This window comes from Haliaeetus albicilla, chromosome 9 (genome assembly GCF_947461875.1).
Source record: "Haliaeetus albicilla chromosome 9, bHalAlb1.1, whole genome shotgun sequence".
Classification (NCBI taxonomy): Eukaryota; Metazoa; Chordata; class Aves; order Accipitriformes; family Accipitridae; genus Haliaeetus; species Haliaeetus albicilla.
In genome coordinates this window covers 29,283,830-29,310,809 of record NC_091491.1, presented here as the reverse complement: position 1 = coordinate 29,310,809, position 26,980 = coordinate 29,283,830, and the positions used below count along the sequence as shown (strand labels likewise).

At 47.3% G+C, this 26,980-nt stretch overlaps 2 protein-coding genes across 6 annotated transcripts in view; one reads left to right on the top strand and one right to left on the bottom strand.

Moving 5' to 3' along the window:
- LOC104318337 (D-beta-hydroxybutyrate dehydrogenase, mitochondrial) overlaps positions 1-7,107 on the bottom strand; it is a 19,029-nt gene extending 11,922 nt beyond the window's left edge. For 2 of the 3 annotated variants that reach the window (XM_069792334.1, XM_069792335.1), the window contains exons 1-2: positions 6,974-7,107; positions 2,932-3,042 (exon numbers count right to left, since the gene is read on the bottom strand). In XM_069792334.1, the coding sequence (XP_069648435.1) occupies positions 2,932-3,042; positions 6,974-7,090 (228 nt within the window). In that variant the 5' untranslated portion in view covers positions 7,091-7,107. The remainder of the gene's footprint in view (positions 1-2,931; positions 3,043-6,973) is intronic. The other variant, XM_069792336.1, reaches the window with a different exon arrangement.
- BDH1 (3-hydroxybutyrate dehydrogenase 1) lies at positions 7,097-26,980 on the top strand. 3 transcript variants are annotated; one of them, XM_069792331.1, is made up of 8 exons: positions 7,097-7,234; positions 8,532-8,663; positions 11,773-11,845; positions 13,281-13,391; positions 18,598-18,739; positions 20,328-20,480; positions 21,874-22,368; positions 23,948-26,980. In XM_069792331.1, exons 2-7 carry the CDS (start codon positions 8,581-8,583, stop codon positions 22,341-22,343), a joined length of 1,032 nt encoding a protein of 343 aa, XP_069648432.1. In that variant the 5' UTR covers positions 7,097-7,234; positions 8,532-8,580; the 3' UTR covers positions 22,344-22,368; positions 23,948-26,980. The 3 variants fall into 3 exon arrangements, with proteins under 3 accessions (XP_069648432.1, XP_069648431.1, XP_069648433.1); XM_069792330.1 differs by lacking the exon at positions 23,948-26,980 and adding an exon at positions 23,129-23,704; XM_069792332.1 differs by lacking the exons at positions 7,097-7,234; positions 23,948-26,980 and adding an exon at positions 7,638-7,781 and having other exon boundaries at positions 21,874-23,704.

Below are 26,980 nucleotides of genomic sequence, written 5' to 3'. Positions count from 1 at the left end.
CAGTTCCAGAGGTCTGTCTCCTTTGGGAAGGGATGTACAATATCTGCCCTCTTCCAGCCTTCTGGAAATCCCCCGGCCTCCAAGTGCTCCTGAAAATATCGCCCATGGGGCAGAAATCACAATGGCTCATCCTTTAAATGCTCTTCAGTACATTTATGTCAGGCCTGGTGAACTTGAACATACCCATTTATGTAAACATTCCCTGTTCCTTCTCTTTTCTTGCCTGCAGTCCTCACGAAAACTGCTGGCAGTAGGCATCTGAAAACAATTTATGCTTTTTTTTCAGTAAGATCAAAGAAAATAAGACAATGATTATTTCAACTTTTTCTGTACTTTCTACTTCTCAGGTTATTTTGTAATCAATTTCTGTGTGTCTTTCCATCTTAACCCTAATATATTAACAGAAACTTTCTCTGTGGACTCACATGTCCTTGCTAAATGAAATCCCTTTTGCACTTGATCCTCTCCAGTTCTATCCCAGCCTGCCTGCAGTATTCTTGTTATTCCTGTAACTTTATTTTTGACTGTCTGATCCTTAAGAAGCTCCTGATGCACCTGACAGTGTACCATCTTGTATTTAATGCAAGAGCTTTCAGTGGTGGTTAGTACATCAGGGATCCTTTAATTCTCTGTATAAAAGCATGCAAGTAAGTGATGATGGTGTAACTATGTGTGAACTAATAGCCTGGCATCTGCTCTATGACAACTGTCCCCATACCTGCTCTGACCCTGCAGTGAACCTACAGCAGCTCATGCTTCTCTCTTGACAGGGTAAGTTTCCTTGCATTTGTCATGAGCAGTTAATGCACATTGCCAGTTACCATAGGGTAGCTGCATCCTTAGCCACACTGCCTGTGCACTCCTTCACTTATCAGCAATAATCACTTATATGCTCATACTTTGTTCTCCACAAGTGATCTGACCTAACAGCTCCCTGCCTTCACTGGTGTTTCCTGCTTCTTTTGGATCCATCATCCTTTTCTGTAGTCACTATATGCTTCCTTTTCTCGGAGCAGTCAGCTCTACATTTATAACCATTTTCATCCCATGTCCATTACTACCATTAGGATTTCAGTAAGCTCCTGCTCATCAAATTCTAAATTCCCAGGCTATTATCTCCCTCAACCATCTAAAACACGAGGCTGTTCAACATGAGGATGCTGGCTGTCCCAAGAATGGTAGAAAGCATTTGGCTGTAACATTTTTGCAACAGCTATCCAGATAACTGTGTTACCACCAGACTCTATCCTTCAGATGCACCTAACAGCAGATAAGCCAACACTAACAACCTGGGGGGAAGAAACCACAAGTAAAATCCTGGGGCTCTGCGTCTGGGTCTCCTAAAAATTTATTAGCACACAGAACAAGAAAAAAAAGTCACATTCTCCCACTCTACCCCTTCATGGTCAAGTGCTCAGTTAATCTCCTGAAAGTCACCTGCAGATCAACTATGACTGCTGATGCATTTTCCACTTCCACACAGAGTACAAGTATGGAACCACAAAAGTTTTGGCTCCGAGTAAGAAGTTGCTGAGCCAGATCAGAGGGGATGCTGAGAGCTGCCCAACCATTCTGGGACAGGTAATATAATCTGTGATTGAAAAGTAATATATAGTTTTTTCATCAATAATACAAGCAAGCAGGGCTCACTTCAGGAGCATTTAGTTTCTTCACATGGCTCCAAATAGAGTCTGGCCCCCTCTGCTCAGCACTAGCGTGCTGCCTTCTGAACAGCCTCTCAGACCACCCTATCTCCCCTCTCCTTTCTATTCCCTACACCTGCTGCTCCTGCAAAGTGAGTGCCTGACTTGCTATCACCACAGAGACAAGCATCCCAAAGCAGCATATGACATGATTACTGAAGGATTTACAGAGCCTCCACATGGAAATTTCCAAATAGTGGCAATTTTCCAATAGGACTCTCTTGCTCTCAAGTTACACAATATGTCAGCTGATAATAACCTTCCCTTCTGGTGTGGTGGAAGAACGTAACCTCCGCTGAGATCACACAGGCAATGAGGCCCACCTTTTTTTGTTTGTTCTCCACACTACTCAAGAATCTGTAGTCATCACTCACTGAGCACCTATGCCGAAATGGCCATCTTCAAATGGAGAAACAAGTGGGTATGAACTGATTTTGAACAATTCAGGTCAGAAATTACATGAGTTTTGACTACCAAAACAGCAAAAAAGCATTGTAAGAGTAAACCCCAGCTGAGCTGGAAGTGGAGCTGGCCCAGTTTATAAAGAGGATTACACAACACTGTTACCTGCAAGAGCAGGGACTGGGGTGATGGATCTGCAACCCCTTCTGATTCAGTGTGCCTAAACTGATCTCTTACAACAAGTGATGCCATCTGCCAAACACAGGTGACAGAGGGTGAGACCTACAGATATCAGAAAGGTACATTAAATTTGTTTATTCAGCTATCCAGAAACTGAATAGCTTCTACAGAAGCTGTACAAGTGCAGTTAGAAGACACTTTGGAAACAGAACCTCAACAAGGCAGGAGAGGCAGCTTGGAGATGTTTGAGGAAAGTGTCCCCAAAGGAAAGCGACAAAACAAAAGACAGCAACAGAGATGCCAGGGAAGACAAAAAGCCACAGTGCCACAGTAATCCTGGACTATCAGATTTATTCAGTATGTTGCGGTATTGCTGAGAGGCTTCCAGCAGTGAACAGTGCACTACTGTGCAAGGTGCTGTACAGACATGCAGTTGACAGACAGTCTCTGCCCTAAAGAGCTCAGAATTACAGGAATGACAAGATGCAACAGGCAGATGAAGCAATGGAAGATGTAACGATCCCTGCCCACTGCACTTCCCTCAGGTCTTGGACTAGGGTAAATGAAGGCTGCAGATGAAGATGCTGTCGCTTGAGAAGCATTTTCCTCCAATCGGAGAAGAATTTTGATCAATATTACTACTCACCATGAGCAAGCATCCAGCAAAAACAGTAAATCCCTTTGCGTGAAGTCGTTTTGCCAAGGCATGTCCAAAACCTTTGTCGCAGCCTGTTATTAGCACTGCCTTCCCTTCAGCCTGTGTGGGGAAAGGCAGTAATACGGTATCAGATATTGCAATGCTGCATGCACCACCAACACCTAGCAACACAGCACAGGAGCAGCTTGCAGCCCTGCAGCCAGGGCCAGCCAGTGTTTAGGATGTACGATTCCAGCTGAAAGTCACAGTGGCCATGTACCTGTCTGCACATTAACCTGACCGCAGCCTAAACCCAGCAATTTCAGTGGAGCTTCTGCTGGGTCAACCAGCGTAAATTAGGTGACAAGATTCCTGTATAGAAACACAACCAGCTCCCAACTACTGCGAAACCCTAAATTTATTCAATTGCTGGTCTGTAATGATTTGTGTTGCCTTGATACCTGAGCTAGAACAGTAACGCTTTCTTTCAAGGATCAGTGGCCAAAGCAGAACAGAAACATTTCAAAAGAAGTTAGTGATCTTCCAGCTCACAAGCATTGTAGAAAAAGCAGCATAGAAAACATCCAAATGATAGTATGTCACCAGCTTGACCTGTACAGCAGCTCTTTTAACTGCAGAGTGACTCTCTATTGTCTGTTCCCCACCTACTCCCACTCTATGCGGTACTTTCCATGCTGTATTTTAGCACGGAGGAATGTGACTACAGGTTAGGGTTTCCTTCTGAAACACTGCAGTCTTAACAGGAACAACTTATCAAATCCTGCAGTTCTCTCCTACATTATTATTATCTTTTGACTGACAGAGACATTGAGAGAGAAGATTTGATACTCCATCTGGTATGACACAACAGGCTTGTGACAGATCTGAAAACAGAATACCAAACCCTGAAGAGAAGTCTGTAGCGAAACACTGCCCATTCACCCTCTTTCTTTGCTTGAAAGCCATCTCTCCCCTGCTCTCCTCACCACAGCTGTGCAGCAATGAACTCCTAATGCTTAACCCAACTAGCAGGCACCCAGCTGCAGTGCTGCACACTGCTCCAAACTGAAACCATATCTGTGAGGCAATAACGCCATATAGTAATAAAGATCTAGAGAATGCAATAAGGAAGTGAGGTCACTTCCATCTCTGTGGAGATATCTGCAACTAATACTCCCTGTTCCTGTATTAACAATAGCTGGAATATGAACATTTGTATTTTATACTACTTACGTATGAATTGCACTGGCTTGTCCAGCCACTTTTTCCAGACAGAAATGGGGCAATCACCAATGCTCTCTGGTCTCGTTTTGCTGACACGCACGGTAGGGAAATGGCAACAAGGAATAATTGCAGGGTGATAGTGATCAGAGCATTACTGTACAAACACAAGATGACTCTAAGCAGAGAGCAACAGGCAAATAAGCTACACCCTGTCCTGTCCTATAACTCATGTTGAAGTTATTGCTTTCAAAGGGGAGTCATGATCTGAAGTTGAAATGAGAACTGATCAAAAGTCTATCCTGCATTTATCATACAAACACTCACATTAACACTGATTCCTACACTCAAAGAGCACCCAGCTACAGACTAGCTCTACTAAAGCTCTGAAGGCAGCTACAGGACAAAAGATAAGTGAGAATTAAATATACAGTGCTCAGTCTTAATTTAATTTACAGTGACACCAATCCAAGAAAGATGAGGATCAAGTAAGAACCAGATCACAGAATTTGCCACGGTTACCTCCCACAATAATTCAGCAAGCTGGCCCATAGAAAAGAAAGATTTGACTTTTTTTCTCTGCCTCACCTCCCTAGACCCTTTGCCTCTATATCCTGAAGACAGAGGACTTCCCAAAAGAGCAGGAACTGCACAGGAGATAAGGACTTGCAATCACTTCCAGAACCCACGGCAGGCAAAGAAGCTACCCCATCCTCAACCATCATTAGCTCCTTCATCAGCCAGTCTGATGAGGACAGAGCTCAGCTGCAGGAAATAAAAGCAAATGGCTGGGCTGCCTTCCTGTGTGCATCTAGTTTTAGCTCTCAGCAGCTGGTTTGCCTTCTCTGGTTAAAAAAAATCCCACCAAAATGTAGACAGAAAGGAGGAGGTTTAAAAATCCTCTCAGCTGTCTATAATGGGGAGAAAAATGAGGAACAACTTACAATATGAGAAAGTTCCTGTGATTATTTGCTAACTATTTGCTATCGCCCTAATTGCTGGTAATAAAACATGTGACTACAGCAGCATGGTTCACAACAGACTGAGTCCCCAGCAGCGCTAAGCATGCAAAAACCCAAGGTATGTATCAGATCTCACATCTGTAGCTGCCCCCATCTTTGTGCCATGCCTGGTCGACAAAGAGCTCCCAGGGACGAGAACAGGGAGCAACCCCATTCCCAGCCAAAAAGATCCTATTCCCAAAAATCCTCCGAACAGGGAAAAGCCTGATCTTCCTTATCTTTCGGAAGTCCCAAGATTAAGGCCTAATGGGCCTCATTCCCAGAGTCTGATAAGGTCAGTCTGCAGCTTAGAGTTTGCCGAGACAGGCAGAGAGGACTAGCTATCACCTCTCTAGCAGGCAGCACGGTGACCTTCATAATCATTCTGAGGAATTTCAGGTGCCTCACTCACTAACAGTCACACCGTGCTCCCAGGAAATACTGCACAGGAGAGGCACTCGCGTACAGTGCTGCCAGGGCACATGAGACCTGCTAAGGGTGCAGAATAACTTCTTGTTCTGGAGGTGCTGTTGTGGGATCTGGGCAGGGTAATGCTGCCTGTATCCTTGCTGTGTGATCCACAGCACTGTAATACACCTTCCACACGGTTCAAACAACCCCAGTGAGGCAGCCCAATTTTAACCTGCAGCCAGCTCAGGCACACACGCCTCACTAGTTTCCTTGCTGGGATACGATCGCTTTGTTAAATAGTAGAATTTATTTTACTCATGCAGGTGATCTTTCAAAATTATACACATTTATTGGAAAAGAGGGTAAGGAAAGTGAAGCTACCTTGTCAGCCTCAGTCTCTCTGGACAATGAGGGAACCCACCATGCTTGCCTAGACTTTATCTTCTTCTACTGTGTCGCTTGTTTCCTGGATCCTGTTCCCTTTTATGCCCTCCCCGGCCATCTGCTTGTTATTAAACAGATTAATTTGAAGATGAGAGCAGTTACACAGTAAACTTTGGTTGTTCCCTTGCTTCCAGAGTCAGGAAGTTGAGGTTTTCAATACCAGGAAAGGGAACTGAAAATATTCACTAAAGGGGAGGTATTTTCTCAGGTGGGACAGGGATGGGGACTGTAAGAGGAGCAGAGCACATGGAAGAAGAGTGAAATGGGAGGCTGCAAACTGGCCAAAGCTGTTATCTGGCCGTTTCAGAGGGGCAGGACAGGGCTGGAGGCGCGGAGGCAGAAACGGGTTCACTTGCAGGTTCTCCCCGGTGCCTGCAGGAGGGCTGTCTGGAGCATAAGCAAGAGCTAAGTCAACTCCAATCCAGTTAGAGAACCCCAGACATTTCGTGTGTTTTTTAAAAAACGTGTAAAAGAGACTGGCTATGCAATTCTGCTCCATTCGCAGGGCCGTTTTTCCTCCCTCATGCTCATTTCCAAATAGAGAGTACTGGAACAAAATCCACGCACCCACTGCTTCACGAAGCCCCTGAAGTAGCAGGGGGTTCCGCAGTAGCGGGGGGGTCAGGCCGGCGGCCGGCAGCCGCACCGCGGCCCCGGCCGAGCCCCCTGCGAGGGGCCGGCAGCCCGCCCGAGGCTCTTCGCAGCTCGGCGTCCCGCCTCCCCTCGCAGTGCCCGCGCTCAGCCTCCACCGGCCCAGCCGACCGATGGGGCGGCGCCGTTGCGGCTGCCTGCAACTGCCGCGGGCGCGACGCCTCAGCCCCGGCCCGGTTAAACGGCAGCCGGCGGCAGAGGCGGGCTCGAAGGCGCGGCGCCATTTTGGGCCCGGGGGGGGGGAGCGCCTCCGGAGGCCTTGCCCCTGGCGAGCCCCAGAAGGGGCCGAAGCCCCCCCCCCGGCCCCTCGCCGCGGTACTCACGGGCAGGGCGCGGCGGGCCCGCCGCGGCAGGAGGAAGAGGAGGAGGAGGAGGCGGCGGGCCAGGCACCGTCCGCCGCCCGCCAGCAGCAACGCCGCGCCCAGCGCCAGCAGCAGCATCGCGGCGCCCCGCACGGCCGCAGCCTATCGCCGCCGCCGCCCCGGCCCTTCCCCCGACCCGCCCCCCCGCCGCGCCCCGGCAGCCGGGGCACCGGCCCAGCCTCATTCAAACGGCAGCAGCGCCCGGCCCGCCGGCGGCTCCAGGTAACGTGTGGGTGGCTCACCGCCGCCGCCGCCTCGGGGCCTCCGCGGGAGGGGGGTCGGGCGGGCCGGGAGGGGTCGCGGCGGGCCGGCCCCGCCGGCCCCTTGGCTGCCGGGCCACCCGCTGGCCTTGCCGGCCCGGGGGGAGGGGGCGAGCCGGGCGGGGCAGGCCGCGGCGGGAAGCGGGGGGCGCCGGCATCTCCCCCCCCCCCCCCCGCCCGCGCGGCCGCCCCCCGCCGCTCGCGCGCGGGAGGGCGCCCCCCGCTCCGCGGCCCCCCGCTGCGCGCCCCTGGCGAGCGCCGCCAGCCCCTTCGCGGCCGCGGGCGCCGCGCCCCTGCGTGGGGCAGGGCCCGCCGGCGCTGCCCGCGGACGGCCCGTCCCCTCGCCCGATCTTTGCGGAATTCCTCACAAAAAAATGGCGAGGCTAGCAACCGAGCTCTCCAGTTGGATCAGAACCCCTGAATTCCGGAGGATTGCCGGAGCCAGCCAGTCCTCCTGAGCCTGGACCTCTCCCTTCCGAGCGCGGTGGCCCGCCACTGCTCTTTTCGTGGTAGTTGCCCTCTTTTTTTAGTTGAGGCCTGTTTCCTAGCAGGCCCTGAAGCTGCCGCGGCAGCAGCCCAGCCTTCGGCGGAGGTGCAGATAAGCCCCAACAGTTAGATACCGGTTTTCTGCTTTAATAAAGGAAGCTGTGCATTAAGCTGCAGAGATGTTTTTTTGTGCGCCGGATCGGTTTTATCCGAGATGAGTATGACTGAAATTAACTTTCTGTGCTTAACTCCTGTTTTTGAGCTGTTTTCACCTCATAGTGACTCTAATGGTGGTTCCCTCTGCATAGTCCAGCATCGCCAGCTACTTAATTACAAAGAAATGTATTTTTAACCACATGGCTGCACTAGCTGCAAAGCCCAAGGATTGCTTTGGGGAACACATAACATCACCTGTGACTTGAAGTTATATTTTAGTTTAAAATTATTTCCTGTAGCTCACTTGAAATAATATATTCCACGTAAGTACCTTAGTTTTTAGCTGTTTCAGAGAATACGCTTAAAAGATGCGTTAAAGAAGGAGAAGTTGATATTTTCTTTAAATGCCTCCCTGCTTGTCAGTTTACTTATAATCTTTTTCCTTACTTAAAAGCATCTTGAAGTGGTTGAAGGTTGAGCTGTTTACCTCCTTGTGAGGGACTGGAAGGGGGAAGGATGAGTTCCTTTGGACTTTATATTCTTGTTGAAATACATGGAGTCAGCATGACTACAAAATCGTTGAGCAACTAAAACAGAGGTGCTATCTTGTATTGCAGAGCTGAGGGAGAACAGTCTTGCTGTGGGCAGAGTGTGCTAATTGAAAGCATGTTGGCTACCAAGCTGTCCCGGCCTCTTCTGAACTTCTCTGTGAAAGCCCTGAATTTCAAGGACCCAGGGAGTGCCTTCAGGTAAGTAACTTGGTGGAAAAGAAGAAAGAGTAAGATCCTGAGTAAATCACACATCAAGGGCTCATTTGATTTCAGCAGGACAGTTTATTTAGGACCTCTGGAGGTCATCTGGTCCAATCCCCCTGCTCAAGCAGGGCCTCCTAGAGCTGGTTGCCCAGGACTGTGTCCACACGGCTTTTGAATATCTCCAAGGATGGAGACTCCACAACCTGCCTGGGCAACCTGTGCCAGTGCTCAGTCACTGAGCTGAGCACAGAGGAGATGGGCTCTGTATGCAAGGAGGGGTTGGCAACGTGTTTTTTTTGGGTTTGGTTTTTTTTTGTTGTTGTTGTTACACTTGGACAGTCATCTGTAGTCAAAAGGGGGTTGAGTAGACCATGAAGTCAGTGTCAAGCAAGGATTTATTCCTGAATATCAGCAAGTAGGCCTTGCTGCAATGCAGGGAACTGACATATATTTCTGTGACTTCATTAAAGAGGCAGTGAATCACATGAAATGAGAGAGAAAGTTCAGAGGGAGGGTTTTAGTGAGAAATGGAGCTGGGCTGAGTAATGAAGCTGGGTTTTTCTGAACGTGAACAGAAAACTGCCTATCTAATTCTAATTGCTAGCTCTGAAAAAAATACCTTTTGTATTGATACATGATGGGAACCCTACTAGTCCAAATTCAGAGCAAGTTGAGTGCTTTCACTGGCTTTGCTTTAGAGCAAGGTTCCCAAACAATCGTGTGTGTACCACTAATTGTACATAAGCCATTTATAAGTGGCTCATGGCCTACTAAGCAAGAACTGCCACCTCCAGTGTTGTTCTACTGCTGTTGATAGTGATGTCCAGTACCATCACTGTCAAGGACGGCTCCTGTAATAGGCAGTGGTATAGACCAAAGATAGCCGAGCTGTTAGGGATTTCCTATGCAAACAGACATGGGCTTTTTATCTCCTATTTACTCCACACTCAAAAAAGCTGCCCCAGCAGGAATCTGCCATGGCCTTAAAAATAGAAATTAATGCTTTATTAACTTGAGAAAAGAATTTTCAGCATATTCTTTTTTTTTCTTTTTCCTCTTCTTTTGTTTTGCTTACTCTGTATTTGTGCTTTATGCATCTTGTACTCAGGGCAAAAATGTGTTGCATTTTTTTAAGTACCCACAAGCTGCTAAACCTGAAATGGAAATCCAACTGTTCATCTGAAAGGCAGTGTTGTCACTATACCGGTATCTTAATGCATTGAGGTAGCATTTATATACTTGACTCTTCAAGCTGAGGACTGCCTTTTTTGGTGTAACTGAACAAAAGCAAATGCATGGTTACAAGCACAGATTCAATTCGAGGACCATCTGTGCATTTTAAAAGTCTCAGTTGTGGTCTCTAGAATTCAGTCATGCAGAATGACAAAAATGGCTCATGGTACATTAGCGTACTGTGTGGGGGCTAACTTCACATATGCATCATAGCTGTTTCCTCTGATGACATTCCTGCTGATCAGCAGCCGGCATCTATTTTAAGCCCCTGCCTTCAGGTCAAGGTAGACAGTATGTCAAGTAGTTATTATCTACAGGTTATTGTGAATAGAGTGCAGCAAATCAGTGCTCTACAGTGAAGTAACAGGACCAGGCATGACACTGTAAAATAAAAATCCTGTAAAATAAAAATCAACTTCATGCAATTAAAAGAAATGTTATGAACATTTCTGGGCACTTTAAGACACACCAAGGAGCTTGTTGTTGAGATAAAGTTCCAAGCCAGGATTGCAGGTCAGTGATGTTAACACTGACTTTGCTTGGGGACTGACCTTTGCAGCACTGAAATTGGCTGTAGCTATTTCAAGAGCTGATTGGGCTTGTGACACTCAAAGTTAGAAAAAGTGCTGAACTGTTGCAGAAAGGTGAGCGGACACCATTGCCTGAATATAAATCAGCTCCTTTCCCATCTGGTTCAAAGCTTCTGCCCTAGCAGACCCTTTTTCTAGCCTTGTGTTCCCATGGTGCAGCTCAGTGGCCAGAGTGTCTGCAGATTGCTGTTTGGTGTAGCACAGGTCACCCTGGGAGCCTGTGATGTCTAAGCAGGAGATAATTGTGAATGATTATGCAAATTCTCTTAGAAGACAGAAGAGCAGCCTGGAGGATAAGCTCTGCTGAAGGATTGATGTTGTTAGAGGGGCCAGAGGGTAGATGAAGTACAGCAAGTCTAGGGGAAGGCCAGAAGGCTCTGAGAGGGCAATGTCAGTGCCCAGAGCAAAAATGAAAAAGCTGATATAGTCTAGAGAGGTGGCTGGCAAGGGCAGAAGCTAGAGTCACTCTGGTTTGTTGTCTAGGCCCAGTTTTGATGAATGATGGCAAGATGTAAGACGGTGTGATGCTACTGGTAGCATAGCTTTTCTAAATAGAATCTCACTCCCTGGAAGGCCTTGTTGCTTTGCTCTGGTCTGTCTTTGTGAACATGGTTTATCTTCCTGGGAGTCAGACATACTATGCAGAGGAGTGTCAGATCTGCTTAGCAGGTATTACTCAAACACATAGCGTCTCTTAGCTTAAACAGTTGAAAAGAGGGAATATAAAATCTAAGAGTACCTAATGGGTAGCCACTGCAGAGGAAGAAGTGTCATCCAAGATGGCAGAAGGGTGGAGCTGTGTGTAAAAGCAGTGAGATAGATCCAAGCAAATTCAGCCTTACGCTGGGTATCAGAGGCAATGCCACAGCAGAATACTTTCATCAGACAAATTAATAACTTCCTCTACCGCAACTTTGTGCAACTCTTAAGTGAGAGTCTTGTTGCTGTTGGAAATGAGAAACTGTACTGCCCACTTTGCGGGTGGAAGGAGCTCTGTGCCTCCAGAGCAAGAGCTTTTTTAGAATTCTTGGTAATATCCAGACAGCTTCTGCAGCTGGAAATAGCATCAAGGTCTTCTGAGAAACAAATGTTTCGTACTGTAGGAAACACACAGGCTCAGACTAAGGAGAACAGTAGACTGGATTCTGTCTTCTCAAATGACAGTCTACATCATGTATATAGGCAACACTACATTCCTTTTCATATATATGCTGCAGCACCAGGGTACAGACAAGATATTCCATGCCTGATTGTTCTGTTGGTTTTTGTTGTTTTAACAGGCCTGTGCAAAGATTTTGCTTCCCTCTCTTGTCCTCATGTGGCAGCCGCTCTTATGCAAGTGAAGTCGATCAGGTGAGTGTCATTGTGGTTTCCAGGAACTAGTTCTGCTGAGCTGGGATTTTAAAGTCCCTGAAGCCTGGTGACCAAATTCTTGTTTCTGATTTGCCAGAAGGACTACAAGCTGGACCTCTCCAACATACTCCACATTCTTTCCTAGCACAGATCTTCCATTGACGTAGCATGGTACATGCTGCTAAGGATGGAAATAAACAATCAGACTAGTGGGTTTTTTCTATTTTTGGAACTCACTCAGCAGATTAAATCTTCCACCTTAAAGTGGAGGGAATTTGCATGACAAATTCTTAATAAAGCACTCTTTCTGGATTATGGCTGTGTAAAGAGACATAAATAAATCCTCACCTCTTGATCTGGAGAGCGGCCCTCTTCTTTAACAGCCCTCTCTTTGAAAGTGCTAGCTTGCCAGGAACAGTGCCAGGCAAAAGGAAGGGGGATGTTTTGCCCTCTTGCCTGTCTTGTAGCGCAGAACTCGGCACTGTAGCAGTGCTAGAGCACGCACATCTTGCTCCATAACCCTGGGACAGAGTCTCAGAGGAATTCAGATACGGCCCCTGCATCACTGCTGGGCTTCCAGTGTGACCCTGATCAGTCCCTGTGTATGCTGGGGAAAGCCAAATTTCTAGTTTGTTAAGAGATTAATTGGAATGAATTGCAAGTAATTATTACCTAATCCCACCCACAGCAGCATCTTGCTGCATGTGTACTTGTTGCTGCTGGAATGTCTGATCCACCATGCAATTTTTAACATGTCATTTAACTGCTGCCTCTCTTTGGGTTTGGAGAAGGAAGGAGGTATACTTCTATTTAAATTGTGAGTTGGAAGAATAAGAAGACCAAAAAACAAACAAATTAACAAAAAGACTGATGACCAACTGGTCTTAATTTCAAATATTAAACCCACTTGATTCTGTGTAGCTCTTAAAACCCAGCACTAGAGGTATTACGTGCTAGAGAAAGAGGAGTGAGCAGTCAGTAAGGTTAACCCATATCCTTTCTTCAGTCAAGCTATCTTTCCCATGCCTTACGGGAAGAGTGGACTCCTGCTTGCTTTGAACATACAGGAACAGTTCCTACTGAAGGGAAAATGTGTCTTGGGAACTGTCTGGTATATTTTCAGATTACAAGATGGATGTGAACTGCCAGAGAATGGTGGTTTGCTTGGTCTCTGCCTTGGGAGCCTGTTGCCAGAGGTGCCAAACTTCTCTTTGTGTTGGGAGGACAGTGATCCTGCCTCACTGCAGTGAACTCGGTATGAAACCTTTGTTTCCTGTCTTCAGGAGGCACTGGGTGGCAGTAGCTGGCAACGAGTGTAGAGAATGTCCCTGGAACAGACTGCTCTTGGCCAAGGGCATGGTTTTGTTCTGTGCACTGCAAATCACTGATTTCAAATACTCAATTCCAGTGTGTTTTGTTCTGTTTTGTTTTGCAGATTGGCAGCAGAGCTGTGCTTATAACAGGTTGTGACTCAGGGTTTGGATTTGCCTTGGCCAAGCACCTGCATGGCAAAGGCTTCATTGTTTACGCTGGCTGCCTGCAAAAGGTAGGGAAAACAAAAACTGTATTCTTCACCTGTGGCACGTGCACAGACACGTAGCAAGTCCAATCGTCCCTCTCCACTCTGCACAGCTTTCTGCCAAGGAGAGGGAGGGTGGTTAGTAGCCCAAAGGGAAAGATAAGGGTACTTGAATTTCATAGAGCATAACCTGGTCTAGACCAGAACCAGGACTGAATGGTATCTAGGGAGGTTCTTACTTGAATCACAACATTGTGGTCTGTTCAATATCTGATGGACTGGAACCCCAAATCTAATTTTATAGCCCCGTCCATAAGCAATTTTTGGGATGAGTTTCAGTCTGGACCTTTGGCCCTGCTCTCAGACTATACATATTTATGCAGGGTTTATTTTGATTAATTGTGACATACACCAAGCCACCAGTGATCTTATGGCACATGGTATGAGCATATTTTTCTATATTCATGAGTACAGCCATGCCTCAGTGTGTATTGAGGGTCTCCTGAAATCTCTGTGAAGGTGATAGAGTTCCACTAGTGCAAATGAGGGCAGAATCAGGCCACAAATAGCTTAGTGACGCAGTCTTGATATACTCTCCAGGAGTGCTCTGTATGGCAGTCAGAGATGCCTGGTCATGGAAAATAGGAGAGAGCTTTAGCCTCTCTTTCCTTATGAAGCACTGCACTTTTTTAGCTGCGTAGCCATTTCCCAACAGAAACAAACTTACTCCTCAGGATATCTTGGGGTGGGTCAGTTATTTTGATTCTAATCTTTTAGCTCACTCATCACTATAAATGTATCTTGAATAGTTATATTATTTAAAGAGAATTTGCAAGGTCTTTTTTAATGTTATCAATACTCTTTCTGCTGTTAATTTTTCCATTATTACTAAGTTTTGCTTAAATGATTAGTTTTAAATTTAAATTATTAGTGTTTCTGCTGCATTTTTTCAAAAGAGAAGTGTGTGTTTCAATAGCTCTGTCTCTTTTGGTGTCTCAGCTTTGAGTCAAGGGTTTATTTGTTAACCTGGGCTCCCTCTACAGGCTTCACAGAACAAGACACTTATAAACTGCTGCTTTTCAAAAGGTGTCAAGCAGAGATGGTGGATGAGTACTTTTTTGGCAGATGTTTCCACTCAGCTTGTAACCGAAGATCAACATTAGAGAATACAAGAACGTTGCAGACTTAAAACCCACTGTTTAGAATAATAGCCTGCCTCTTTGTTGACAGGAGCCAAAAATTTCAGAGCTGCAGAGTTACTTCTAGGTTTCACTTCTTCTGTCTGAGCTGCCAGAAAGACCACATTCTCAGCGAGCATGTCTTTTAACTGTCACTGAAACCTCCCTTCCATTTTGGTGTCTTCAGTACTCGTTCTACTGAATGCATGTTAGTGGAAAATCTTGGCTTCTGACAATTTTAGCATAAGCTAATGTGCAGCAGCATGCCAGAACTCTTTTAGGCTTTGATCAATATGTATTTCCTCGCCAAAAGTCAGCAGAAAGCTTTGCTGTAGCACTGTGTAATTAAATACTGCTTCTTTAGCTGGACTCGCATCCCATGTTCCAAAATCTGTGTGACTATAGCAAGACTGGTAACAGCGGTTGTCATCAGAAAACCACTGTAAAATGTGAAAGCTCCTTGGTTAACAGGTTGGCCTCCTATGTGTCTTCAGGCCGTATACTTTATGTCGAACCGCTCTTTAGAACTAAAACGAGTCCAGGAGACTGAGCTGATTTCTCATTGTGCCACAGGTTTCATGAGCAGAACCATAAGCAGAATTCTGATCAGAGTGTAATTATTGCTGGAGCTGATTTTAGGGGCAGAAAAAGCCTGGTGTGTTTTTAGATGCTAGATAGAAGTGGAGGTAGAAATAAGAAGCATCAGCTTTTCTTGGGTATATTTGCCTAGCCTGGACAGAGAGGAAATGACTATGAAACTTCAGTGTTATTTTCATGGGACTATTTTTCACAGCACACCTGCACATCAGAAGCATACTCCAGCTTGAGGAGCCATTGTGACCTCAGGGTATGCACTGTTCTTAGGAATGCCACATCCTTATTGCAGATTAAAAGTGTGTGCAGCGCTGACTCTTCATCAGGAAAGGTTTCCTAGAGCGGCCAGATCCTGAGTGCCTGACTATTTTTACTGAAGGAAACCTGAGAGAGGTGTTAGGGTCACAACTGAGGGGAGCCCAAGGATGGATCTGTGCTAACAGTGTGCTATTTCACACACGGTTTCTTCATAACATTTTCACTGGCAAATATATTCATGTGAGAGTTGTGTTGATGCTTCATTGCCAAAAGACAGTGGTAGACTGGATCCAATGAACGATCATGCTGCAGCTGTCTTATTTTTTCTTCTTTGGTTAATAGCTGGAGGAGCCAGCTGACACAAGATGAAGAAGGTATTTTTCCATCAGTACCTGTTACCCGTGGACATATGTGATGTTTGCCACAGCTGTCAGGCATGTGGTGGAAGCCCTGTTTGCTTTGCTTTGTGTGCTCAGGCCTGTTGGGGCTTGCAGGGGGATGAGAAGGCAGAGTTTATCTGAGCAAGCCAGCATGCAGGCCAGTCACTGTAGGACTCAGCAAGGGTACTCAGAGCAATAGGGTGTTACATACCACTTCAAGGACATACTGATAAAGATACAAGCTGAAGCTATGGGCCCCAGAGGGTGACCATGGAAACAGGAAAATGAGGCAGTGGTGCACTTTTTCCATATGCAAGAGCTCGGTCCTCTTGCCATGGGACAGTGGACTCTGGGGCTGACAGGAGAGATGTGCTGGTGTCTCGGTGTAGCATGAGAAGGTCCTTCCTCTGCTGTGTACGGGCCCTGGGGTTGTGGGACAGGCTGCATCCCGTACTGGGAGAGCATGACACAGTCACAGGGTGCCTGACTTAAACACCACCCATCTGTCCTTTCTGAAGAGCCAAGGGAATAGCCCTGTGGGTCTGGGTTAATGCCCAGAGTCCAACTCTTAGCCAGGATCCCAGCTCCAAGGGTCCCTGTCCAAGCACCAAGCTGCATGTGGGTGGGAGGGCGGGAGGGATATTGGCTTGCTGAGCCAACCCTGTAAGGGAGGAAGAAGAGGACACTGTGAAGGTCCCAGTAGAGCTTACGAGGCCTCTGAGGCTGGCATGTTGCTGTGGCCCAGAGATCTTGTAGCACCTCGTAGACCTAGGATCGGGGAAGGATGCACCTTGGCCTTATTGTTCTTCCTCTTCCCTTTAGCCGTATCTGCTATTTCCAAGGGACTTGCATGCTTGCGTTTGCTGATTCCCTATTGGCATTCCTACATGTGCCATTTGTATGCTTTTCAATGCTTTGCCATACACACTGGCTTCAGCACCGCAGTGCTTTTGAGTGAGCCGCAAACTTAGGACAAAACTCTATTTTCAGTCACTGTAAGAAAAAAAACGTACCACTAAGCTGTGCATGGGACTTTTAACTGCTCCATTTTGTATGCAGTATGCTTCCATGTGAAGAGAGTGTAGTAGATGCCTTCTCTTAAGGATGAACACTAACCGGTATTAACAGTCTGTGGTGGAATAAGGAAGGGTGGAGAAGACAGAGGAGATGTCAGGTACTTAACTTTAGTAAGCTGTCTGTGAGCACAGTGGTTAAGCCCAGGAATGAGAGGAGCCAGGAGAAGGTTGTTTTGGAGGACAGGTGGCACGGAGACAGGGGGACGTATGGCCACCTTCTTGTGGTATCTAAAGTGTGGTGTCTAAAGGGAACTGTCGCTCCAGGGGGGGCAAATGGGCAGCTGGGGTTCAGACTGCGGAGACGAGCAGCATCTCATTGACAACTGACTGCTGGCAGTCTCTGACAGGGAGCACCTGTGGCTCAAGATGTTTAGAAGAATCTAATGTCATTCAGCAGTCAGGAGGAAGCCCTGCTATGAAGCCCCGGCCTGTTTCACGTCAGAGGAAAAAAAGCTATCTGTCCAAAAAAGCCTTGTCTGTCAGGAGTGAAGAGCACTCCCATGCTTGCCTGCTGATGCTGACACAGTGAGCGGGCTACCTGGAGGGTTGAGCGGTGGGGGAAGAAGAGCTAAGCAGCTATCAGATGGTCCTGTGGGACATGCTTCATGTCTGGCCTGTTAGTGGAGAGTAGAAGACTTCTAGTGAGGGATGATACTGGGGGGACAGAGGGAGTTTCTTGCAGTAAAGACAGGGAAATTCCCAAAAAGTCATTATTTTCAGAGCTAGACCTCACCATCATCTACAGAAGTACCCTGGAGTGGCCAGCAGAGTCCAGTAGCTTACAAACATAGGAGCGATTCAGGGATAGTCCCAAACTCATATTAATATCCCATGTCTGTGTCCTGGAAGCACCATAGGCAGGCTTCAGCGCTGTGAAGGGACTAGGTCTGGGTGTGGCAGCCATGTTGGTAGCAGCGTCTGGCCCATGTGAAAGGTATCTCAGGGGCTGGCTGCAGTTAATTGTCTGGGCTGTGAGTGGATATGTGTATACTGGGGGAATCTGTTGTTCTGAGCTGAGAAAAAAGGAGTGGAGATGGGAAATGGGAGTGAAAAAAAGCTCATGGGGGGAGGCAAAGAAGAGAGCAAGATGCTGGAAAAGGCGCTGGAGGGAATTGCTAGCAGGGAAGCTGGCCAGGCACTTGATGATTGGACTCTGTAGGAGTCTGTCAGAGGCAGTAGGTAGGTTTCCAGACAGTGGGAGCTGTGTGCGTAGATCAGCTGAAGGGAGAGAGCAGTGGGCAGGCAGTCCCTCTTCTAGGACTGTCGCTTCCAGAGCTGGCAACGTGACTGAGAAGCACATGCAACGTACATGTGCAGCCACTCACCAGCTATTTTATACCATACCCCTGCCAAGCTATTTGCTGTGCCCCTTATGCGAGCCAAAGCGAGGATGGCAGCCCATTCCCACCACTGCGGCAGTGGGGTATAGCTTGATCTCAGGAGCTTGTACTGGGCAGGAGTTGCCTTGCCGCAGCAGATCCAGTTCTGGCTGCTTTCTTGGTGGCCGAAGCAGTTTGTACCAACTGACGTGGTGGCAGGGCTCATGGTCAGATGGAGATGCTCGAGGAATGGTGTTCTGCAGGAGCATCCTTGTCTGTTCCCCTTCCTCTTAATGCTGCAGGACTGTCCTGATTATTCTGTGACTGTCCTGTGCACTCTCTTTTGCTCAATTTGATGGTTGCTATGCATTTGATATTCTACACAAGGTCTTTGGCCAGATTCAAACCAGCGCTTTCTTCCCCTCTAGGACAAGGGAGATGGTGGCTCCAAGGAGCTGGACAACATGAACAGTGATAGAATGAGAACTGTCCAGCTCAACGTCTGTGACAGCAAAGAAGTGGACAGAGCGGTGGAGCACGTGAATAGCAGCCTGGAGGACCCAGAGAAAGGTAGGTGCGTGCAATGGGCTCTAAGGTCACATAGGTGGCAGGAGCTCCCTCAGCTGGGCTCTGAGAGCATTTACAGGGCATATTTCAAAAGCTGAGCATATGATTGAAGGGCGCACAAAGCTTTGAGGAGCAGCAGTGCACAGCAAATGGCCTGTTTAAATGTTGTGCTGTATCAGAAAGCAGCTTCCCACTTAAGACAACATCTACAAAGACAACTGCTTTTTTCTGCACTAGCTCCTCTAGGGACATTAGCAGAAATCAGGGTGGTGTTCAAGGCCCTGGGATTAGTGCTTTATTCCTGTGACCTGAAGTTGATTGTGACTCCTTTTATGTTGTAAAACCTGGCCAGTGCCCAAAGATTGGGCATTAGCAAAGGAAATGTCTCCCCAAAACTTTCAAAAGGCTAAGAAAATGGAGAGGTTTTCCAAAGGATTTCCCATGAAGCCAGCTGAGTATCATTAATGACATTGTGGATATTACCATACACTACAGATTTCAGAGCTCAGGGGGTAGCTGTAACTGACTTTCTTAGCCTGCCTACCTCATTCTACTGAGGTGATGACAGCAAATTCTGCTCCAGTACTGTGAAAATCCTAGTTGCTTGTGCATTCCTGAAACCTTTCCACCCTTTGGTGAACTACATTTTTTCCCTAAAGAACATCCATACTTCAACACACGAAGATTGTTTAAAAGCAGAACAACTGGTGATGTTTTATTTTGGATTTTGCATAAACGTATTTCTTTTACTTTATGTTTAATTTTTATATGTGGATCTTCTGTATAAATTAAGTTTTCTAGCCCTGTATTCTCAAGCATAGGCCAGGGTGAAGTTGCCTTTTCTGGGCTGCTTCTGAGAACACAGATCTGGACACAGTCAGTCAACAGATAACAGTGAATTTTTCTAAACAGCAGAGAGAAGCCATCCCAGACCTTTCTCAGTCTGTTTCCTGTGCAATTAGAATATTATATGAAGTGAGTTCATTTTATTCCAAATTCCTTTTTAATCTTTCTTTTCATTGCCAAATGAGTTGGTAGCTTCAGTTGTTGCTATCTTGGTTGCAGCAGAATAAAAGGGAGAGGCTGTGGCATGCGTGCCCACCCATGTCCACCCATGCCCACATCCCCCTTCCCAGCATTGCACACATTCTAGTTCTTATGGTGACACAAGGGATTTTACTTTGAAATAATGGCTCTTTTGTTTCTTACAAGGTCTTTCCTATTCTTATTATTTGCATTTAGAGACTATATTTTGCTTTTTTTAAAAAATCATGATGGATAAAAAGAGAATGGTAAGAACAGCTTAAACAAGGCTGAAATTCTCTTCTAGCAGGCTCAGAACTTCCTGGGAAGCCTTATACACAATACTTTGTGGCTGCAGTGTTGGGCAGTACAAGCAGATCCTGACTGTGGTTATATTTGCTCAGGAGACTGAAGTTCGCTCGAGACTCTCTTCTGTCTGGCTTCCATCATTACAAGTCGTAATGAAAAGCTCTGTTGTATAGTTCAGTAATCTATTGGCAAGGCCTTTTCCAAGCTGCTCTCATTAGTCTCACAGAGGGAAAGCTTTCTGCTTGATTTTGTCTTTTAGGGCTCTGGGGGCTGGTTAACAATGCTGGCATCTCCACATTCGGGGAAGTCGAGTTCACCAGCATGGACACCTACATGGAGGTAGCTGAAGTGAACCTATGGGGGACTGTGCGAACCACCAAGGCTTTCCTTCCTCTCATCCGGAGGTCAAAGGGTGAGTGGTCTCCTCCTGACTGGCACTCCCTGGAGCAGGTCCCTCATCCTGCCCCATGTCTTGCTGTGTTAGAGGCTAAAAGGTCTGTTATGTTTCTCTCTGCACCATTGGCCACCTTCATACCTGTACAGACAGAATGTGACCCACAGCATACACACAAATGACAGATTTCCTAACCGCTCTGAGTTATACAGCAAGGCAGCAGTCCTGAAAACCCGTTATTATTTCTCTTTCCCATCTGTGCTGCCTTCTTCTGCAACATCCCACGCAAGAAGGAATCCGTCATACCTTCTTTTACCTATTCAGAAGCTGCAGCTCACCATAAATTCCAGTGTCAGGAGCAATCCTCCCCTCTATACAAAAACCAGCAGTGCCAGTGCTGGCAGGGTGGGCAGCAGCAGTGTACTATGACATGCTTCTTGCAGGGAACTTGTCAGCTGTGCGCTGTGTTACTTTGGGAGCTTGTAACATATGCGAGGTGGGGTTTGTACAGCAAAGGAATGCAGACCTGGAGCTTGCGTGGGTCTCGGCATAAAAGGGCAAAAGCTTTCATGTACTGCGGCCAACTACCTGACTAAATGAGAATATTTTTTACTCTTGAGTCATCCACAAACATTAACATTGTTGTCCTGTGCTGCAGACCTGGGTTGTATGTGGCCCAGGCGGCATTTCTTCCACCGTGGAAGGATATCCACTTCTGTGGTCAAAGTTTCTCTTTCTAACACAACTCAGCAATGAGCACGGATAGAAAGTGCAGAGAACTGCAACCTCTAATTAGACTGCAGCATCCACAGTCTCCTACCAGCGTTCTCTCCAGCCACAATGGATGGCTTCTGGAGAGGAGAAAGGCCCCTGCTCTGTGCCTGGAGCTATAATCCAGCTGTCACACAGGAAAGGGTGCAATGGACTTAGACTGCTCTGACCTTTTGTGGTGCAGACGCTGTAAGCCACCATTGGGCTCCTGGTTTTTGTGCCTTTGACTTGCAAATAAATGAGCTCAGCCTTGGTGCCAGAGGCTTTCTTGGCTGCTGCTTTCTCTTGTCTGGGCTCAGCCCTGATTTGTTGCTGAGCAATCCTGTTTCCCACCATGCAGGCTGTGTCCAGCCTCTTCTGTGTTCCCTGTAGCACTGAGCTTTGTGTGTTACCATGTGCCTGTTCCCTCAGGTATAATGAGCCAAGGAGCACAAGCAATGGGCTTGTTCTCTTGCCTGAAGGCTGTTGCGTAGGACAGCAAAGCTCAGATAGAGCCACGAGCAGGTCAGCCAGGCAGACCTTACAGATGTACGGTGGGCGGGTGGATGCATGTTCAGGAATCTGTTGGGTGGTGTGTGTCAGGTGTCTGCTCTGGATCAGGTACCGCAGCTCAGCTGTGCTTTGCCTGGCCTCTGTCTAGGTCGTGTGGTGAACATCAGTAGCATGATGGGTCGGATGGGCAGTCCTGCCCGGTCACCATACTGCATCACCAAGTTTGGCGTGGAAGCCTTCTCCGACTGCCTGCGGTACGAAATGCAGCCCCAGGGGGTGATGGTCAGCATCGTGGAGCCTGGCAACTTCATAGCTGCCACCAACCTGTACAGCCCTGAGCGAATCAAAGCCATAGCCGACAAAATGTGGGACGAACTCCCTGAGATAGTGCGCAAAGACTATGGCAGGAAGTACTTCGATGAGCAGGTCAGCAAGATGGAGACATACTGCAACAGCGGCTCAACAGACACCTCGCCGGTCATCGAAAGCGTGGCCCACGCGCTCACCTCCACAACCCCGTACACCCGCTACCACCCCATGGATTACTACTGGTGGCTGCGCATGCAGATCATGACACACATGCCTGCTGCCATTTCAGATCGGCTCTATGTCTATTGAGGCCTCGCACTCCTAGGCTACCCAGGTGGGAAATTTGTTTTAAAGAGAGCATTGTACACACTTCCCATTAGTCCTTTTGAAAATTTTCTAACCTCATTTCAGAGTACTGTATTTTAGCTCTAAAGGGTTCATTTAAACATCTGACATAACCTAAAGGGCAGTAATTTGCAAGGGATGCTTCATAGGCAGGAATACATTATGTTTGTGCAGGGACATTGATTCTTTGCTATTTATTTCATGTAATCCTTTTTTTTTTTTCACCTCAAATACCAAGTTATAATCATTATTTAAGCTGCAATTGCTCTGAAGTGTTTTCAGAATAATTTCTACTGATGGCCAAACACAATCTTCACAATTCCTGCCTAGGACGCAGCCTTCACACCATAAAACAGAGGCCCTCCATTCTGTAACGGCAAACCGCTGCCTCCTGATGACAAAGAGCATCCAACAGACTTTTCCAGGCCTGGCCACAATAGCCCAAGGCAGAGCAGAGGCTTCTTTAATTTGGGGATCAGAACTCAAAATGCTTGAGGTGCTGAAACTGAGCAACTGACCCTGTCCCTTTCTCTCTTAGAATTATACTGATGAAACCTTAGAGAAAAGGAATCAGTCTGCTTTTCTTGCATGCTTTCTTGCAAAGGAGTTCAATGATCCAGGGACTCAATTCTGCAGACCTTTCCCACAGGAGTTTCTTACTCATATGAGCATTCCCATGAGTGTGAGCAGCTTTACGCACAGGACTGCAGGCATCAGGATTGGCCTGTAGTAACATTTCTCTTCAACAGTAATTGAACATCAACTCCAGACTTAGTCTGGAAAGAGTTTCACTCCAGCTCCTATTAATTGTGAGGATCGCCACTGAGCAGAGGGAGGCAGAGTGAATGCCGTTCTTACCAGGGACCTCAGAGTTACACTGAAGTATTTGTACAGCACTTTGCACAGAAGGGCCTTGACCCTGGCCAGGGCCTCTAGGCACTATGGCAGTGCAGGTGATGGTAACAATAATAACTTTCACTGAAGGAGTCACTGAGCTGAAATACATCTAACATGATACAAATCTAACAGAACGTCCATAACTATAAAGTTAACTTTAACAGCAGTTTCATTTCTGTGATGGTTGTTTACATGTCTGAGAAACATTTGTTTTGTACAGTAAGAAAAGAAAAAAAAAAAAAAGATCCTTTCATGGGAAAATGTGGAAAGGATTAATTTTTTAATCTTGAAGGGCAAAAAGCAAACAAGTACTTAAAATACCATTGTTAGCAAAGTTAAAGAGAAGGGATCTCACATGCTCTAGTAACATACGGTGGTATGATCAAACTCCTTTGGCTTAATAAATGTATACATGAATGGTAACAAAATTCAGAGGCTCCCTCTCTTTATTTTTTAATATTTAAGGTGAAAAGCTCATATTTGTTAGTGGTGTTTTTTTTAATTTGGTGAGGTTCATGCCTGTCCTGCATACACACCGCATTCAGCAGCCGATTTGCAGTCCTGCATCTTACATGTCTGTGTTGGATAGTGCAAGGCTTCTATGGGAGTACTAGATACATCCTGCACCTTGTGCCAAATATGTCTAACCCCTGGACTCCGTGTATTCACAGCTCTTAAACCTGCATCTGTACCGGACTCCCACAGTTTACAAAGGCTTATTATGGATTATTCCCAGGGAGCAGGAAGAGAAACTGAGCTCTGAAGAGGGGAGGGGGATGGTGGTGATTCAGCAAGGCAGGCGCACAGCAGGTCACTGACAGACCCAAAATAAAACCCTGGGACAGACTTGTTGGCTTCGTGATCTTCTCCAGAGTCCTAGCAGTGGTAGCTGCATCTTGTGGTGCAGGGAGGAGTATTGTCTCATTTTCCAGTAAGTCAACTTCTCTCTGGGACAAAATGTAGCAGTATGAACCACAGGAGACCCAGCAGGCACAAGGACTAACTCACAAGGCAGAGCAAAACACCTGGATAATGATGTTTGCTGCAGATGACACAGCAGAGAAAAACCTTTACAACAAAAGTTCTTGTAGTCTAAAAATGTAACCCCAAGATGCTAAGTAACATAAAAAAATCATGTAATTCTGCTTGGGATGCTAGCTCCCAATTTTACACACTGCTGGGTTTTAATACAGACATCAACGAAGTTAGGTATGGAAAAGACTGAGTGCGCAGCTGAGTTATCTCAGTTTAGCTCAGAGACCCCTGAGAGCAAATGCAGCAGGTATTTAGCAGTACCACATTCATTCCTAGCCAGAAAGATAAAGCTGAACAGTGATAACTGCACTCACATCTACACAGCATCTCTTCTGGAGGCTTCTGAACTCTTTCACATTAGGTGCCCACAGGGAGCCCTGAAGCCATGCCACCACTCTGGGGCTGGAGGAGATGTGACTGTAGCTGTGCCCTGCAGTGTGATTCACAGGGGACTGTGTGGCCACATACAATAGGAAGGTGATGGCTAGGGTGCTCCTGTGCATCACAGCTGTTCCTAGGTTTCTGTGCAAGTTTTCCTGATACTGCGAGAGTTTGGAAGCTGATACGTGGCCAGGAGGGCAGCAAGCTGGCTAGTTTTCCTGCTGGGGTCTTGGCAATCCCACAATTTCAGGGTTTGCCCTGAGAAACACATTAAAAGCTAATCCCCTCTGGTTTTGCCTGACTGTCCTTGCGACTCAGTGCATTCTAGGTCCTGCCTTCATGGTGCCCCTTGCGGCATCTGGAATAGGCTCAGCCCACCAAGTTTATTTGCAAACTAAAAAGAACAAAAGCATAGCAAAGGAGGACTTAGCTGGGCGCCTGGTCCTCTGCACTCCCAAAGCTGCCTCAGTGGGAGCTTCTGCCCCCTCGGGAGCAGCTGGGGAGCCTGGAGGGGTCAGTCTGCAGAGGTGCCCACGCCTGGGCTCTCTAGTCTGATCCCAGCTGGCTGGAGGGAGAGCTCTCCCCACATTTCTTGCCAGGCAAAGACTGTTGGCGAGGACGCAACAGATCTCGCCATGCAGCATCCCTTGGGCAACCTGGAGTTAAAAATAACTTTCCCTTGTGTGGTGGGAGGCAGCAAAGATGATGGGGTAATTTTAACTACAGCTGTTACATCTTGTTCTGAGCTTTAATGAGGAAATCGTGGTCCTGCCCACTTCAGAACTTTTTGTTCCTAGTGATGAGGGTGATGAATGCTGCATTTGAGACCAGCATTTAGTGACCCCTTACTGCCACATTATCTGGACGAAGTGCAGGGATTTCCCAGTTAGACAGAAAATAATTTCACAGCCAGGAAGTCAGACAGCTTTGGGAGAGCTGGTCCCAAGCCTGTGCCTCAGCTCCCACATCCTGGCAGAGGTCTGGCCCAGGCTCCCTCCCAGGCCTCAGCCCTGTGAGTCTGGCTGAGACTCATGGTCCTGGGCTGGCAGTTTGGAAACAGGACTGCTCTGGAAACAGAAAAGAGGAAAGGACCACTCCTGTTCAGGCAGTGTTAAATAGCTAAGCGCGGGGCGCCTTCCCCAATTGAATTAAATATAACAACTAAGTAGATACTCAATTAAACGTATGAGTGGCTCAGTTGCTGAGCTACAAAGTCAAATCCCTGTCTGTCCTGAGATTGGACTGAAGCCAAGGGACCTTGCTGCAAAGCATATGTGCATCTGCTGGCACTTTGTGGACTATGGCTTTGAAAAGAAACTATCTTCCCAGCAAACAAGAAGGGAGTCGTAAGTATAACTCACAGAAGATCTGATGACACCTCCCTGGGGAGATACCACTCAGGAGCACAGCACCAGTTTCTCTTCCCTCTTTCCCAACAGCGATGTAAGGCTTGGGATGCAGCCTTGGGGTGCTGCAGACTTAAACTGGTGCTTCCCTCTGTGAGATGAAGTGCCAGCCTGGTACCACCAAAGCAATGAGCAGCGAGTTCTTCCTCGCCGTGCATGAATACAAAGCAGCGGGAGATGCCAGGGCCAGAGGCAGCCCATACACCCGTCACATGGATGGCAGGTAGCGCTGGCAGTGCCCCCCCCTGCTCGACACCACCCGTCACCTGGGCATCACAACCCTCACAGGGTGGTGGCTGAAAGGGATGCTGTGAATGTGCCCTAATTCTGGCAGTCAGCTGGGGTAGCACATGCTCTGTCAGCTGGAAAGACTGAGTGCCTGGAACGGGCTCACCGTCACCCCCTGTCAGCAGAGCGGTGAGGGTGGCATGGCAAACACGGGGGTCCCAGCTTGGCCTGTGTTACTGGAGACTTCCACCCACAACCATGCAGAGAGGGACATGCAGTGGCACAGACGCCATTCTGCAGCTCCCCTGCAACCGGTGAGGGACAGGCAGAGGTAGTGGTGTCCACCTTCTACCTTCTGAAAGACCCCAGGACTTCAGGACTGCCTGGAAGACTGCAGATCAGGCTACTCTGCTTCCATAGACAGAAGGCAGCTCATGGCAGTCTGTGGGAAGCGTAGGGGCGAGGAGTCTGGCTAAGATGTAGGTTGCTGTCTTAAAATAATTTTTGCTCTCACAGTGTTTTGTTTGCTACTGAGTGTGGTGTAGGGGTCAATTATATGGAACTTAGTTACTGGGCCTGAAAGTAGCTCATGGTCGCAAGAGCATTCCAGACGCCTTTAGAAGGCCTTGAACGGAATAAACAAGAAGACAGAAA